General features: G+C 38.9%; 1 protein-coding gene across 1 annotated transcript; it reads left to right on the top strand.

Annotated features, from left to right (window-relative positions):
- The first annotated feature begins 335 nt into the window (after positions 1-335).
- LOC143538282 (putative (S)-N-methylcoclaurine 3'-hydroxylase isozyme 2) lies at positions 336-2,227 on the top strand. Its single transcript, XM_077031872.1, has 2 exons — positions 336-1,331; positions 1,463-2,227. The coding sequence occupies exons 1-2, from the start codon at positions 450-452 to the stop codon at positions 2,057-2,059; spliced, it is 1,479 nt and encodes a 492-aa protein (XP_076887987.1). The 5' UTR covers positions 336-449; the 3' UTR covers positions 2,060-2,227.
- The last annotated feature ends 16,477 nt before the right edge of the window (positions 2,228-18,704 follow it).

Below are 18,704 nucleotides of genomic sequence, written 5' to 3'. Positions count from 1 at the left end.
GGGGTGGTATTCCCCGGAGCTTTGGGGGCGCTTTGAAAAGAGGAAGCGCACCTTGTCTTATTTTTGTGACATAGAAGGAAATTACCAATACCCTTCTTTGTGGCATGAAATGAATATACTAATACCCATGAGCTTGAGTAAAGATATATGTTTGAAGGTTAAGTATTTTCCTATAATCTGGACGTGTAGTCGTTATGATTAGATAAGTAAAATAAAATATTAATTTTAAGGCTGCTGGGAAATAGGAATTTTGGCAAGTAAAATAAAATATTAATTTTAAGGCTGCTGGGAAATAGGCATTTTGGCATGATGATATATGAGTCCAAAACAAGTATATCATTTCCTACATAAACTATGACTTAGGTTTACAACAATAAAATTTAGTTGAGTAGCTGAGCCCTGTGCTTTCTTATAAGTACCCCTTCCATGAAGTGATATATTGCCAATCAATGAACATCACAACTCCTCTCAAAGAGTATACTATGTCACCTTCTCTCTTTTTTCTACTAACTCCCTTAGTTCTATTATTCATCATAAAAAGATTTTCCAAATCTTACAAGAACCTCCCACCGGGTCCACGACCATTGCCGATCATTGGAAATCTCCATCAAGTAGGAAAGAACCCTCATGTCGCAACCGCCGTCTTGGCTCAAAAACATGGCCCGCTTATCTCGCTCCATTTAGGTTGTAAACTTCTCATTGTAGCCTCTTCTCCGGAGGTCGCAGTGGAGATTCTCAAGACACAAGACCGGTTTCTTTCTTCTCGATTTGTTCCTGATGCTTTACGTATTAAAGAGCTACCTTACACGATTATTTGGTCACCAGATTGTAATGAAAACTGGAGGCTGTTGAGAACCATATGTCGAAATGAGATGTTCTCAGTTAAGGCCTTAGAGTCCCAATCTAGTTTAAGAGAAAAAAAGCTAACTGAAATGTTAGATTTCTTTTCTAGTAGGAAAGGACAAGTTGTGAACATACAAGAAGCTCTTTTTGCAACAGCTTTTAACACTTTGAGCAACATTTTCTTTGGACAAGATTTTCTTGATTTGAAAGATGAAAGTGGAACTGCAAGTGTTCTAAAAGAGAAACTTTTCATGATACTGAAGAATGGTGTTTCACCAAATTTGAGTGATTTTTTTCCAGTCTTGAAGTGGTTGGATCTTCAAGGGCTAAGGAAGCAAAACGTGAATCATTTAAAGGAGGTATTTGATTCTTGGGAGGGTATAACTAATGAAAGAAGATCGGCTGCAGGCTCAGAGAAGGAACAATGTTTCCTGGATCGTTTGATTGAGTGCGGGTTCTCAAATGACCGGATAAACATTTTTGCTATGGTAAGTCTCTAATTCCTTGATTAATTCTACTAGAAATAGTTTATATGAACAGATAAACAAACGAACGAACGAAAAGGCATTAAACTGTTTTACTGATATGCAAATTTGAATATTATGTGTTAAACTTGTAGGAGTTATTTATAGCGGGTACGGATACTACAACCTCAACAATTGAATGGGCCATGGCTGAGTTGCTAAAGAATGAAAAGGCTATGCTTCAACTTCAGGAAGAGCTAAAACACAATATCAAGTCTGAGATTTCGAATCTGCCTTATCTGAATGCTTGCATTAAAGAAACTTTAAGACTACATCCTCCTGCCCCTCTTCTGCTTCCACACCGTTCCATCCAAGTGTGTGAGGTCATGAATTATACAATACCTTGTGGCGCCGAAATATTTGTCAACGTTTGGGCAATCGGTCGAGACCCAAAGCTTTGGGAGGACCCCCTTTTGTTTAAACCCGAAAGATTTCTTGGCTCAAACTTGGACTTTAAAGGCCAAGACTTCGAGTACATACCATTTGGTGCAGGGAGGAGGATGTGTCCTGGTCTACCCTCCGCTATAACCAGTGTTCAGTCTATACTTGCATCTTTGATTCTTCGATTTGAATGGGTGCTTCCAGGTGATCAGGACCCGTTGAAGCTCGACATGACAGAAAAATTTGGGGTGACTTTGCAAAAGGAAATACCTCTACAACTCATTTTCAAACCTTTAAATAATCATATATAGTTTTCAATCATATGTATTATGCAATGTCTAGCTAGGTTTTGGTGTGCATGTTTACCAGTTGTGTCAAGTATAATAAGGTTTGAAATATGCATGATCGTAGCAATCCTGCTCAATCAACTTCTCACTTGCAAGCTAGTTACAATTAATAAAATGATATTTTAATATACATGCGTTTATCCTTTTCGCTTTTGATACATTTGATTCCTAGCTCCAGAAGTTGTGGATTTACTTTAACTAGGTTCAGCGGGTCGTGCATTCTTTGGCCCCTAAGATCTCAAACTTGGTTTTTTGTAGGATTGGTTTTTCTATCCAAAAGGGAGTCGCGACGCAACTTGTTGCCCGTTTACCTGCCATTTTATTGTAATCCGTTTGTTTTTAAATTAAATGAGATAGGTTGACGAGTAAAAAATGGTTTGAATATTTCTAAAATAACAAAGAAAAAAAATTTGATACCATTCAATAGTCTACATGAATACGTAATTTGGGACCTCTTTATAAAACATGAACCTCTTACCATATATCATCGGTGTTAGCAAGCAGTTTAATAGAAGTCTTAACGTCAACCAGTATGCGCTTCACTAATTATTTGTTTATAACTAAGAGCATCTGCAACGTAGGACGTCTACAAACCAGCACATAAGTTGTCGCCTCAAATTCCAAAAGTTCTTTAAAAATACTCCTTTCTTCGAACACCAAACCTTCAGAAACCGTCACATCATCACATCAAGCCAATTAATTATTTTAATATATAGTTTATATATATTTAATTTTGTATTTTTAAACGTATAGATATATATAAACATGAAAACTATTACTTTTAACGTACACATAATGCAAAACGAGCGAACCAATTAACGAGCAAGTTTCCTTGGCTCAGGCTCGATTTGGATAAAACTGTGCAGTCCTTATAATTTCAAACAAACTTTTCTCGAGTTTTTCAAGCGAGCTTCTAGCCATCCAATAACTAGTAAGACACATTCAACCGGTCAACACAATTTGTCATTATATGAAAATGGAACATTTAGCTCTTATCTGCAGTGAAGCAGTTACGTCACAATCTAGGTTTGATACCATAATTGTTAAAGAACAAAATAACCACACCTGACACCTCTAACAAACAAGGTTATCAAAATTAAGAAAGGAGTTGAAAATGCACTTTTTGATGCTCTTTTGAGGGTTCATGATGGTTTGATCTCGTTGCGGCAATTCTTATGCAATGGTGCAAAGAGTAATGAATCAAAGACAAAGATATAGAATAGTTAACTGCCAAGTAGAAACATGAAAGGTTATGAAGTTTTAAATTGGAAAACCGGAAAAACAAACAAACAAACAAACCAAGCACAAGATCGAACACAATGCATGGAAAAAAGCTACTGAGTCTAAAACAATTGATTAAATAAAACTCACTAACTCTTATCAAGATCAATTACATGGACTCAATTATTTATTCTCTGAAGTCTAAAACAATTGATTGAAGAAAACTCACTAACTAAAATAAACTAAACAAATCAGCTTGAAATCTTGAATACTAGAAACTAGTTAAATATCTAGTATATCTCCTTGGTGCATCCCAAAATTTCAAGCCACCAGAATAGAATTATCTTTAAACCAGCCCATGAAATCAGAATTATCCAACAATCAGTCAATGGTTTGGATTCGAAAGGTCTTTCTTGCCCAATAATTTGAGGTGACTTTGCAAAAGGAAAAACCTCTTAAATTAATTTGAAGTCTTTAAAATAATCATATATTGTGTTCAGTATGTTTATGTAATGTCTACGGAGGTTTTACAAAAATCACATATATACATATAGTGGAATATTTGCATGGCTTGTTTTATATATAAAAATTATCCCAACTAGTATTCTGACCCCCCGCCCAATTTGAATGTGCAGGAGGATTTCTTGATTACTTTTAAACACATCTTTCCTATAGGATATCTTTGTATGACTGCAGGTTTAACAATTAAGTTTCAACTTTCAACTGACTGCAAGGGTCGTACATTAACTAAACTTAAAATGAGATTGGGGCCAAATACGGCATCAAGGGCATTTCGGTTAAACTTTTTTTTAGAAGAGTCATATTTGGGTCGATTGTAATATAAAGGGCATCTTTGTATGACTGCAGGTTTAACAATTGAGTTTAACTTTCAACTGACATCAAGGGTCGTACATTAACGAAACTTTGTTGTCATCAGTTTAGAACTACTTTAAAAGGCTGCAATTTGACCCAAATACCCGTCATATCAGATTTGACCAACGCGTCTAATGCGACATGTCTACTGATGTGCTAGTTCCAGCAATATTGAAAGCCATATCGGACGCTGAATGCATTTCTTTTTTCCACACATCGTATATAATACAATTTCAAGTTTCAACAAGTTTACTTTTCAAACAAACTAACAATAAACGCTATACCCTTGTAACTAGTTCTGTAATTATTGTTATTATAGAAGGGCCAGAACTGTAAATATAAATATAGGCCCGTTAAGATATTTAGGGTTTATGACGGTTATTGTATAAAACCGTTTAGAATATCAGCGTAAATTAGAAGCGATGTTTCAATATAAATAGGGTAATTCTCATGTAAACATTCATCAATTCCATCAATAATATATCACGTTTAATTTAATTGTTATTCTTCTTACTACACAACTTCTGTGCAAATTCCCAGTTTATGTTTTGTTTCTGATTTTCCAACAAGTGGCATCAGAGCCAGAATACAAAGTCCAGTGTCAATTACAATCAGAAGCAAGGAGAAGTGAAAGAATGAATCCCGATCAGAGAGCGGCGATTGAAGTCGAGATCATGAGCGATCTCAGGAAGATTGGACGAAGGAGCGTCCCGGGTGTTTGTCCTGAAAGTGTCAATGTTGGCCAGGAATTTCATGCAGTATTCGCGCCTCAGAAAGATCAAGATGGGATCATGTGTGGCAGCACTAACACCGTTGCGAAGTTCGGTTCGATAATACCGAAAAGTCACGTTGATGAAATACAAAGGGAATTGGGAGGTCTAAAATTAGAATATGATAGATTAAAGTTTAAAGATGGGCGCAGATTAACGAAAACCCAAGCAAAGAATCTGCGAAGAAGAATGAAAGCAAAAGAAAAGAAGATGCAAGAACCGAAAAGTAATTCGCTTTGTAACGAGCCATGTACGGTCAGAAAAACAGAAGTACCGGAAGAAAACATGGCAGATACATCAAAACAAATAGCAAAATCACCCGTTGAATGCCATAAATGTAAAGTTACGGGTCACTGTCCATTTGAATGTCCCCTATAAGATTTCAATTTATTTGAAGCAAAGCAGTTTCTGGTTTATGGAACCCAATTTGAAACATATGATAGATGTTGGTATTTATAATAAAATCTATTATGGTAAAAGAATGAATGAAGATGGAGAAGAAGGTTTTCAGTATTGATCAAAATCTAAAGTAATTACAATTCTTGGTCTTTATGATACCATGGAGCTAACAGAGAAAAAAACACAACTAAGGCTATTCACCGGGGAGTTAAAAAGATAAGTAGATAATTATGAAAATTAGAGAGAAAAAAAATAGGCGACCATCCTTTACTCCCCCTCAAGTTGGAGCGTGAATATCCTGAATGCCCAACTTGACAAGTAATGATCGAAGGTGTTGTGTCCCCAAAGGTTTGGTAAGAATATACGCAATTTGTGTTTTTGCATCAATCTTCGCGGTTTGTATTTCTTTTGACTCAACCCGTTCTCTAACAAAATAACAATCCCTCTCTACATGTTTTGTGCGTTCATGAAAAACCGGATTGTTTGCTATGTGATGCGCTGCCTGGTTGTTACAAAATAATGGCGTGGGACTATCGGGAGGAACATCGAGCTCCTTAAGCAGCCATCTCATCCATAGAACCTCACTGACGGCGACTGCCATAGCTCGATACTCGGCTTCGGCTGACGAACGAGAGATGACCAACTGTTTCTTTGATTTACAAGATACGGGAGCCCCTCCCAAAAGTAGCACATAACCGGTCCTTGATCTTCTGGTGAAAGGACATCCCAACCAAGAATCGTTATAGGCTGTGAGTTTAGTTCCTCCATCCTTAGAAAGGAGGATGCCTTGTCCCGGAGTGGCTTTGAGGTACCGTAGTACCCGGTTGGTGGCTTTCATGTGGCTTTGTCTTGGGTTACTGACAAACTGACTCAAGATATTCACCGCATATGTAATATCGGGTCTTGTTGCCTGTAAGTAGAGGAGTCGTCCAATAAGTCTTCGGTATTGTTGTCCATCAACCCTTGATTCTTCATCACACTTGTCTAGTTTTAGGTTTTATTCCATGGGGAGAGGACTTGGACGACAACCCAACATTCCAGTGTCTTCCAAGATGTCGAGGATATATTTTCTTTGGGTAAGCACCAAACCTTCCTTTGTCCGCGCCACTTCTATGCCAAGAAAAAAATTTAGAGGCCCGAGATCTTTGATGCTGAATTTGTTGTCAAGGAAGACTTTCGTTCTTTTGATCTTGTTTGAATCGTTGCCAACAAGGATAACATCGTCAACGTAAATAAGCGCAACAATAAACACATCTTTCTCTTTGAAAAAAAATAAGTAGTGATCTGCTCTTATTTGTTTGAAACCGATATCAAGTAAAGAATTGGTGAATTTTTTATACCAATTTCTTGATGCCGGTTTGAGCCCATAGATTGACTTCTTTAGTTTGCAAACTCTATCATTATCTTGTTTTTTAAAACCTTGAGGTATCTTCATGTAGATCTCCTCGTGTAAATCTCCATGTAGAAAAGCTTTGTTGACATCCAATTGTTGAATGTGCCACCCCTTTTTAACTGCTTTGGTTAACAACGTTCGAACAGTAACCAATTTTGCCACCGGAGCAAATGTTTCATGAAAGTCTACACCTTCTATTTGTGTGAAACCTTTGGCTACAAGACGATCTTTGTATCGTTCAACATCTCCATTTGGTTTGTATTTTATTTTGTACACCCACTTTGAGTCTATTGCGTGTTTCCCTTCTGGTAGTTTTTCAAGAGACCAAGTTGTTGGGTTCGTAGGCCTTGTTGGCCCGGTTTATTATATGAAGTCAAAAGAGGAGACGGGTGTGGGCGGTCGGGCCCAAGCCCGGCCCGGTTTAGATTTCTTGCATAATAATTTACTAACCCCTAGTTCAGTCTCTATATAAACAACATTATGTACTTGTAATATTGGTCACTCAATAAAGATATACCTAGTTGCCACCCGTGGACGTAGGTCAGTTTAGACCGAACCACGTTAAATCCTCGTGTTCGTTTATTGCTTTCGTGTCGTGTTCGGTTTCGTGTGTGCGTTTAATCCTAACAAGTGGTATCTAGAGCTTAGGTTCAGATCACGCGAAGAACACGTTGAACCAGCCGAGTCGCCGCCAAACCATCCAGCCGCCGCCACCCTACTGCGCTAGGGTTCCGCCGCCGCCTACGGTTTTCCGATCAGATTTGTCGTTCCAAGGAGGTTTGATTCTGGTTCTGTTTGAAAGTAATTAACATCCACCGTGTACCGCCGCCATCCCCGGTAAAATTCTAGCAGAAGAAGCGGAGCAGTGCATGTCAACGTGAAGGCAGAAACACGGCATAACCTTTTCTCTTCTTTTGTTTCAAGTTGTTCGTGATTTAAGATTTTAGGACAGCAAGCCCAAAGTTGACAAAATTAAGTTGGAGGGCCATAAAACAAAGGAAAGGTGTTGGGCTTGTTCAAATCAATTGGTTGATTTATTTTTGGGCAGATTACTCAAGATTTAAGAAATGAGATTCTTTTCTTTTTGGATTGAGTAAAGAGAATTAAATCAATATTCTTTTTCTTTAAGAACTTTGTTTCATCAGAAGAAGCGATAAAGAAGCAGAGAACCAGTGCCAACCGCGTTTGTCAGGTTTATCGTTTCAGTTTAAAGTTTCGGTTTCTGATTTACAGTTCGTTATTCCGCTGCACGTTTAAAATAGGTTGATTATTTAACAGAGTTCAGTAGAACAGTCGTTAAGTTCAGGCCCGTGCCATTGCTGTGTCTATCTCTGTTTTTATCCAGTTTTTCGTTTTAGTCATTGTTATGGCAGAGACGGAAAGGTTTCGATACAGAAGTTTGACGGACAGAAGTTCGGTTGGTGGAAGATGCAGATTGAGGCACTACTTTGTCAGAAAGACTTGGATGTAGTGTTTGAGGATGAAAAACCAGAAAAGTTGTCAGAAGCAGATTGGAAGAAGTTAGACAAGAAAGCTAGGGCTTGTATTACATTGTCGTTGTCGGAAGATGTGGCGTTTAACGTCATGAAAGAAACCACAGCCCGTGGTATGATGGACGCACTATCCAACATGTATGAGAAGCCTTCGGCAGCGAATAAGGTCTATCTTATCCGAGAGCTAGTGACAACAAGAATGAAAGAGGGTGGGTCAGTTACAACTCATATCAATAATCTTAATTCGATCTTGTCCCGCTTAGTGTCAGTTGACATTAAGTTTGATGATGAAGTTCAAGGCCTCTTGTTATTATCCTCTTTGCCCGACAGTTGGTCGCAAATAGTGACTGCAGTTTGTAGTTCGTCTACAAATATTACTTTCGATGGGATTCGAGATCTGATTCTGGGAGAAGATTCAAGACGCAGAAGTTCAGGTGAATCATCAGGCAATATGCTAGTCACAGAAGGTAGAGGTAGGGGAAAACAGCGAGGCAGTGGGAGCAGGAAGAGGAGTCAGTCTAAGACTCGTAAGGATATTGAATGTTGGGGTTGTAAAGAGAAAGGACACTTCAGGAATCAGTGTCCGAATGGTAAGAAAGAGGTGAACGTTACAGAAGACGACACAGATGACGGGGTCAGTAGTGATGAGGCTTTGGTTTGTAGTGTTGAGAGTAGCGTTGATGCTTGGGTGATGGATTCTGGTGCATCGTTTCATGCCACTCACTGTAGTGAAACGATGAAGAATCTTAAATTTGGGGATTTTGGAAAGGTTCGACTAGCGAATGATGATATTTTAGAGGTTACGGGTATGGGAGACGTTGATTTGATAACTTCAGCCGGTACTTCTTGGACTTTGAAAGACGTGAGGGTTATTCCAAGTTTGAAGAAACGTTTGATATCAGTTGGGCAGTTGGATGACCAAGGGCACGATGTTAAGTTCGGGAATGGGCAGTGAAAGTAGTCAAAGGGAATCTCATGGTTGCTCGTGGCAAGAAAATGGGTTCGTTGTATATGGTCGATATGTCATCGAAAGGAGTGGATCCAGTTTTGGTGAAAGACAAAATCCGGTTCACAGAATCTCGTGGGCAGAAGAAGGTTCGTTTTGCAAGTAACAAACCCAGAGCCAAAGTGAAGATTCAGGATGAACGAGCTAGGAAGGTTAAATCAGTTGGGGGACATCGTGACAGTGGGAGCACAGGTCGTGTTTCAGTTACAGTTCCAGGTCGACAGTGGATTAAGAAAACCAGTATTCCAGCTGTAAAAGTCTCTCCAATGAATTACTTGCTGAATATGGAGAGTGTTTGTTCTCAGGTTATCTCAGGATCCGGTAGTTCGTTACAGTGAGAGCCGGTAGGGACAGAGAATGGGTCAGGGGCAGTTTCAGCCGTGACTGACGTGTTGGAGCTTCGGGGAGCTTCAACGGGCCTTCAGGTTAATTGATGAGAAGGCGGTGGCAACTAGAAGAAGTTTAATGTTCAAATTACAGAAGTACAATCAGGAGTGCAGACGAGAGTACTCAAGGCCTCCGAGTGGGAGATTGTTGGGTTCGTAGGCCTTGTTGGCCCGGTTTATTATATGAAGTCAAAAGAGGAGACGGGTGTGGGCGGTCGGGCCCAAGCCCGGCCCGGTTTAGATTTCTTGCATAATAATTTACTAACCCCTAGTTCAGTCTCTATATAAACAACATTATGTACTTGTAATATTGGTCACTCAATAAAGATATACCTAGTTGCCACCGTGGACGTAGGTCAGTTTAGACCGAACCACGTTAAATCCTCGTGTTCGTTTATTGCTTTCGTGTCGTGTTCGGTTTCGTGTGTGCGTTTAATCCTAACACAAGTTCCATTTGTTTCAAGAGCTTGTATCTCCTTTTTCATGGCTTCTATCCATCTTGAATCTTTCATAGCCTGGTTATAATGTTTCGGCTCATCATTGGAAGTAATGGCCGATAAGAATGCTTTATGAGTATTAGTAAACTTATCATAGGAAATAAGTTGCGCTAAGGGATGTACCGTTGAGGATCCTTGATTGGAAGCGGATTGCTCGTGGTCTATAGAAGGAGGAAGATGGACTTCATAATCTGCCAAGTGTTTCGGCCGGGATCTATTCCTTTTTAATGGCTCAACATTTGGTGTGAGCCCAAAATGCTCATTTTCTACAACAGGTTCTGGGTCACAACTTTGTGGTACTGTTGGCGTAATGATTTATGGTTCAATATTTTCTGCAGCTGTCGGCGTAATGATTTCTGGCCCAATATTTTCTGCAGCGGAAGAGTACTCGGTTTCTTGTGGTTGTGAACTTTCAAAGTTTTCTTCATGGGCCTTTTGATTACTTATATTTTGGCATTCATTTTCTTGTGTTTCCGCCTCAGGGGCAAAATTAGTTTGCTGGTCCAAGTGGGTTTCGTTTGGCACCATATGCTCACCATTTTGTTTTGAGCCAACTGTTTCATTTGAAACCTGCATATTGTTCCATTTATTTAGAAATATAAAAATTTGTTCCGTCTCTTCTGTCATACTCACTGTAGCAAAAGGAAAAACCTTTTCCAAAAATTTCACATCTCTTGATATAATAATTTAATTATGTTTAATATCAAAGACTTTATATCCTTTCGTTCCCGGCGGGTAGCCCAAGAACACTCCAACCCTCCCTCTTGGCTCAAATTTATCGCCTCTTGTTTCGGTACTTTTGTAATATGCAAGGCAACCGAAGACCTTCATGTGTTCCTATTCGGGTTTTTGATTGTATAACACTTCATAGGGCGTCTTGTTCTCGATGACATCGGATGGCAAGCGGTTTATGATATATGTGGCTGTCAAAATGCACTCACCCCAAAACTTTGTAGGCAAGTTAGCCTCGAATTTTAATGCCCCTGCAATTTCCAAAAGTTGACGGTGCTTTCGTTCCCTACACCATTTTGTTCTGGTGTATGCGGACAAGTCGTCTCCAAAATAATACCTTGTTTAGCATAAAATTCGAGCACGTGGTTGGATGTAAACTCCCCTCCATTATCACACCAGACTCTTTTTATATTTTTCTCAAACTGTGTTTGAACCATTTTATGGAAATCTATAAGGCGCGTGCCAGCCTCATGTTTGTGTTTAAGTAGGAATACCCACGTAGCTCGACTAAAATCATCGACTATGGTTAAAAAATAGCTTGCCCGTGTTACCGAAAGTGTTCGGTATTTTCCCCACACATCACAATGTAGCAAGTCAAAACAAGCATTCGTTTTTGTGATGCTAGTTGGAAATGGAAATCTTGCAAACTTAGCTTTAATGCAAGAATCACAAAAATCTTTAGATCTTAAAGAGACATTCTTGAGAAAATCAACATAAGAGAGTTTTGAGTTTGATGCATGGCCTAATCTATTGTGCCATGTATCAATACTCGTCATCATCACTTGCCTTTTGTTTTCAATCGCCTCCACCTCGTATAGACCCTTCTTGAAATTACCCAATCCAATCAACGTCCTTGTGCTCAAGTCTTGCATAACACAAAAATCCGGGTAAAACGTAATAACACATTGTAGATCATTCGATAATTTACTAACAGATAGTAAATTGCATTTGAATTTGGGAACATGGAGAACCCCTTTCTTTTTCATTCCATTGGGTAGGATATAATCATCCCTGCCCTCAACATTGATCAATGCACCATTAGGTATCATGATGGGCGGTTCAAACACTCTTTTGATTTTATTTTTAAGAAAGAGATTGTTGTGGGTTATGTGCTCGGTAGCACCCGAGTCAATAACCCATTTACCTTCTGGAGTATTACTAGCCAAGTTTGCAGTCGGTTGAGCGTCTTGTTTGATAGTGCCAAGCAATTTTAGCAACTGTTGGTACTGCTAGGCGGTTAATCCCGGTGTTTCACTTGTTTTTGTCTCCGCCTTATCACCGACGCGGGCCATGGTGGCTATTAGGTTTTGTGTGTGTGGTTTTTTTTGTTTTGCTTGTAGGATCTTTCTTATGATTGCTCTGATGCCATAATAAAATCTATTATGGTAAAAGAATGAATGAAGATGGAGAAGAAGGTTTTCAGTATTGATCAAAATCTAAAGTGATTACAATTCTTGGTCTTTATGATACCATGGAGCTAAAAGAAAAAAAAAACAAAATTAAGGCTATTCACCAGGGAGTTAAAAAGGTAAGTAGATAATTATGAAAATTAGAGAGAAAAAATAGGCGACCATCCTTTAATTTAAACACTTCATGTCACAATCATGTGATAGGAAACATGGCTGTGTTTAAAACTTTTGAACCGAGTTACGGAATTGAAACACGGTTAGAAAAAGAATTTTTTTATTTGTTAAGGGTGCTGGTATAGTATCCCTCAATTTGAATGGAACAGAGATAAGTGTTTCAAATGTGTTTTATGTTCCAAGCCTAGAAAAAAATCTGTTACGTTTGAAACAGTTAAAGCAAAATGGCTTTGATATAATAGTAGATGGTGGGATGTGTTTTGTAAAAGAAATACCAAATGGGACAATATATGCTGATGAAGATTTGGTAAATTATTTTGAAACAAAGGATATCATGGCTGAAAGAGATGATAAGAAAAAGGAATTCTATCCCCCAATTGTGACATCATTTGATGATTGTATGACATTTGTAGACATGTTGCAGACCCATGTCTTAATTAAAAGATTTGGTTATAAGTTTAGAGAAGCATTTTATGGTTTACTCAGCTGGTTCCACAACGACTATATAGACTCGTATTTCAGCCGACATATACCACGTTACTTAAGTAACAGGGAAGAAATCGATCTCTTCAATTTGTTTATGTTGGTGCAACTCTATGGTGGATATGAAGAAACCATTATATAGAATGTATGGAAATCAATAGCAATGAAACTTGGCTTTGAAGAAAACATGCACATTGAAGTAAGGACCGTTTACAAGCTCTATTTAGAAACATTGGAATGGTGCCGTGGAACAATGCTTGGAAGAAAGATTGAAGTCAATGTCAACAAAAAGAAAGCTGGTCCTGAAGCAGTCACGCTCACGCTTGAAAGAAAGAAGAGAAGATTTGAAGCTTGAAGAACACTTTATGATTAAGGGGGAATATTGGAATTTAATCATAAAGTAGTTTAATTAATTAGTTATGTTATTATTGTTATTATAGAAGGGCCAGAACTGTAAATATAAATATAGGCCCGTTAAGATATTTAGGGTTTATGACGGTTATTGTATAAAACCGTTTAGGATATTAGCGTAAATTAGAAGCGATGTTTCAGATAAATAGGTTAATTCTCATGTAAACATTCATTAATTCCATCAATAATATATCGCATTCAATTTAATTGTTATTCTTCTTACTGCACAACTTCGGTGCAAATTCCCCGTTTATGTTTTGTTTATGATTTTCCAACAATACCTACATGTACAATTTTGTTAATCATTATTAAAACTCTAAAATAATGATTTTGCACCATTCTCATTTGTGACTTCCTTAGGGAAGCGATCAACCCACGCCATCTTTGCTGGTGACACCTGATCAATAATTACCAAATTTTGTATCATAGTTCATATATTATAATATCTAAGTTAGAAAGGAAAATATCTTAAACCTGGATATCTGAGACCACATAAAGATTGCAAAACCGAAGAACATATACCCACCCACACGTCCTGCGTTTAGTCAGTATATCATCAATATGCCACCCTACCCATTCATTATCACCCTGCCAAAAAAGAATCGTTTTAAATATAAAGCAATTGTTTAATTCCAAATACAATGTAACAGAAAATGAGCCTGCAAATTTTCGGGTTCCAGTGGTGATCAGTCAACGGTTTAACAGTTAAACCCGGTTTTTAATTAAATTGGTTTCATAATTATTAATCACATTAATAATAGAATACGCAGCGTAATATAAAAACGAGTAATCACCATTTAACGGAGCCGTACAGGATCCGGTTACATATAATACGAGTACGAGTCTAAACAACCAAAGTAAATAATAATATACAAGAAAGTATTTAATTTTACCTTGGTTAATCAATAACCGGTTGAGACACCGAGAGCTAACGGACAACGCTAGGTGACCAAACGAGATGGACAAACAACGCTGGCGGTGCACGAGTGGACCGGCAACGATGATGGATCGATCGACGAAGGTGGCGGCGTGCGGCTGGGCTGTGGCTGCGGCTGCGGCTAGCTGTGGTTGCGGCCTGCTGCTGTCGGCGGCGGCGTGCGGCTGTTGGCGGTGGCTGGCCGGCGGCAGTAGTGAACCGAGAGTGAGGGAGAGAGAGATGGTGGCTAGGGTTTGTTAATCTCTTGATTAATTCCCCTAATAACATATTAACTAGTTTATATAACTAGTTAATCATGTCGGGCCACCAAGACCATATCAAGCCCAATCTCATTTAAATGTCCATATCTCGTTTGTTAGTAGTTACCGGTTAACTAGCGTAAGCGGTATATATCCGTTACTCACGGTGTAACTCTTACGGGTCATAACCCAGTCGGTCGCGTTGACTGAAGTGGACCGGTCCATATATCTAATAGTCTCCCACTTGGACAGATTCGGTTAAGTTTCTCAACGCTGACAACCAGAGGTTCTCTAGCTACACATGGCTGCCCCCAACAAGTTATGACATTTTAAATTCATTAACCAAAAGATCTTGGAATACACTATTGCAAGATAATGAAAATATAGTAATCGTTGTCATCTATCCTTTCCGTATAAGACACCAATTGAACAATGAGACATGGATAAGATCAATCTCATATGGCGTTCAATCATTATCGTTTTCGTTCTCGAGTCAAAGTGGTCCAATCAAACACACAGTAAGTTTGGGTGAGGCCTCACACTTTACCAGTTTGAATCAACGAAGGCGCCAAGATGTCTAACTGTTACATATCATGTAAGAGTACAGAATCTCATCTTGATTACGTATAACTCCCACTGAACTTCAGAATATTCCCAACCAATGCCTTTATGACTGGCAGTTACGCGACATCGGTTGACACTGATCAAAGAATACCTTTAGTAAACGAAATTTCTAATATGTATCTCAGGTCTACGGATACTAAATGAGCATACCAATATCAAATGCATCTTATGACTAAGATCCATGAAGATGATTTGATGCGAGTTACATCCAACATAATTCATAATGAGGTCTGTGAGTTTGGAAGTCAACTCTTTGAGTCCAAAGTCAGAATAGTCTTAATTCAAAATCGCTCCCACGAGTCTGGCCGACTACGGATAATTTAGAATACAATATTCATGGATTAAACGTATTAAAATGAACACGGTTATAATATTCAATGTTTGCATTTAACTATTAAATAGTGAACTCAAAAGTATAACTGTTTAAATGTTCATACATCCAAATACTAAATCAAAACAAATTACTAGCTAATCTAAGACCGATAGCATCCCTGTGATGGTCATGCTTGTCCTGAGTCATCGGCTTAGTGAACGGGTCCGCTAGGTTTTGATTTATTTCTATTTTGCTTATTACGATGTCTTCTCGTTCCATTATTTCCCAAATAAGGTGGAACTTCCTTAAAATATGTTTGGATCTGTGATGAGATCTGGGTTCTTTGGCCTGAGTAATAGCACCTGTGTTATCACAGAACACCTCGACTGGTTTGCGAATACTCGGAACCACATCGAGATCAGTGATGAACTTCTTCATCCAAGCAGCTTCCTTAGCAGCATCTGATGCAGCTATGTGTTCAGACTCAGTGGTGGATCTGCCACCACACTCTGCTTGGAGCTCTTCCAGTAAATAGCTCCTCTATTGAGAGTGAATACAAATCCTGATTGTGAGCGAGAATCATCTCGGTCAGTCTGGAAGCTAGCATCAGTGTAACACCTTACAGTGAGCTCTTCTCCCACTCCTCCAAACACTAAGAACATATCCATGGTCCTTTTCAGGTACCTTAGAATGTTCTTCACTTCAGTCCAATGAGCAACGCCAGGACTTTGCTGAAAACGGCTAGTCATGCTTAAAGCATACGAGACGTCAGGTCTAGTGCATAACATAGCGTACATGATAGAGCCAATCGCTGAAGCATATGGAATTGCTTTCATGTGCTTTGTCTCAATGTCCGTTGCCGGAGATTGCGATTTGCTTAGGACGGTTCTTTTAGCAATGGGGACAACTCCTTTCTTGGAGTTGTCCATTGAGAAGCGTGCCATGACCTTGTCAATATATGTACTTTGACTTAGCCCTAGAAGCCGCTTAGACCTATCTCGGTAGATCATGATTCCTAGAATATAAGCAGCTTCACCAAGATCTTTCACTGCGAAACAAGATCCCAACCAGTGCTTAACTTCCTTAAGCATAGGAATGTTGTTTCTAATGATCAGTATATCATCCACATACGGTATGAGGAATGATATAGTGCTCCCACTAGCCTTTCTGTAAACACAAGGCTCATCTTCATTTTTGATAAAACCAAACTCTTTGATTTTCTCATCAAAATGTAGATTCCAGCAGCGAGATGCTTGTTTGAGCCTATAAATGGACTTATTCAGTTTGCACACCCTATTAGGATTTTTAGCATCGGCAAAACTTTTAGGCTGAACCATATAGACATCTTCTGAAAGGTGTCCATTAAGAAAAGCGGTTTTGACATCCATTTGCCATATCTCGTAGTCATAATACGCGGCTATGTCAAGTAATATCTTTATGGACTTAGTCATGCAACGGGCGAGAAGGTTTCATCATAGTCAACTCTTGAGTTTGAGTAAAAACTTTCGCTACTAGCCGTGCTTTATAGGTCTGTACATTTCCATGCATGTCGGTTTTTCTTTTGAAAATCCACTTGCTCCCTACTTTCCGACCATTGGGGGGTAGCTCAACCAAGTTCTAGACTTGATTGTCATACATAGATTGCATCTTGGCGTTCATGGCTTCTTGCCATTTCTCAGATTCCGGATCTAAGATAGCAAATTTGTAGTTAGTAGGTTCTTCATTTGACTCGGCTACTAATAAGACTTCAGAACCATCCAGATGCCATAGGTATTTAGGATTTGGTATGGGAGTCCTACTACTTCTGCGAACGCTCGTGTTTATGTCTGATGTATCAGCAACAACACCTTGTTGATCAGACGCTCCACCTTCCTCAGCGGTTGTTTGTGGTTCTCGAATTTCTTCAAGATCGACAATATTGTTTCCAGTTCCTAGATCGAGAAATTCTTTCTCGAGAAAGTGGCCCTTCCTTTTGATAGAAATCAAATTTTTATCAGGGTGGAAGAATTAATAACCGCTTTGGTTGTAGTATCCGACGAAAATAACTTTTACGCCGCGAGGATCGAGTTTGTCATCAGAATCACTGGTGACATATGCATCGCATCCCCATACTCTATGGAAAGACAAATTGGGCTTACGCCCATGCCATATCTCACATGGGATTTTGTTTACCTTTTTAGTTGGAGCCAGATTAACAATGTGGGCGGCGGTCATAAGGGCAAAGCTCCAAAAGGAGAGAGGCAAGTTAGTTCTACACATCATCGATTGGACCATGTTTAGCAATGTTCGATTTCTCCTCTCGCTCACGCCATTATGTTGGGGTGTGTCGGGTGGAGTGAGCTGTGAAACAATTCCACGCTCTTTTAGATGATTGATGAACAATGAGCTGAGATACTCTCCACCTCGATATGTTCCAAGCATTTTAATAATTTTTCCGAGTTGGTTTTCCACTTCGTTTTGAAACTCTTTGAACTTTTCAAAAGTTTCATGCTTGTGTTTCATAAGATACACGTAAGCATATCGACTGTAATCGTCAATAAAACAAACAAAGTATCTTTCATGGTTTCTAGACATGATTCTGAAAGGGCCGCATACATCAGTACGTATAAGTCCTAACAGATCCCTTGCTCGTTCACTTTTATGAGTGAAGGAGTCCTTGGCGAGTTTGCCAGCTAAACAAGACTCACAGTCGTCAAAAGAGTCTGGTCCTGTGAATTCAAGAATCCATTCGGATTGGAGTCTTTTAACTCGTGCCTTGCTTATGTGGCCTAGTCGGAAATGCCATAGAAACGTATCATTGATGCCAGATCTGATACGTTTAGAAAGATTAAATACATTATTGTTAATTTTAACATCAATCTCATAAATACCATTTCAAGGTTTAGCCTCAAAATAAAAGATATCATTCAAGTAGGCAGAAATAGCAATACCATTAAAAGCGTACTTAAAACCTTGTTCAAAAGTAAAGAAACCGAAATAATGTTTCTGGTCAAACCAGGTGCAAACAAACAGTTTTTCAAAGTAACTACAAGGCTAGACGGACAAGCAAAACGATATGTGCCAGTTTCCAGAACTGGGACTCTCTTCCCATTTCCAATGATGAGTTCCATGCTACCTTGTTTCAGTTTCTTCCAGTTTTCAGGCTCATGCAAGACATTAACGATGTGGTAACCACATCCGGTATCAAATACCCATGTGTTGCTAGAAACAGTGAAGAGTTCAATAACGTATACGGAAATACCTTTAGAG

This window comes from Bidens hawaiensis, unplaced genomic scaffold (assembly GCF_021521415.1).
Source record: "Bidens hawaiensis isolate Kalapana, Puna unplaced genomic scaffold, B.hawaiensis_p1.1 tig00011542_1, whole genome shotgun sequence".
In the NCBI taxonomy this organism is placed as follows: Eukaryota; Viridiplantae; Streptophyta; class Magnoliopsida; order Asterales; family Asteraceae; genus Bidens; species Bidens hawaiensis.
Note: the sequence above shows the minus strand (reverse complement) of the source record. Positions and strands in the feature narration are given on the sequence as shown.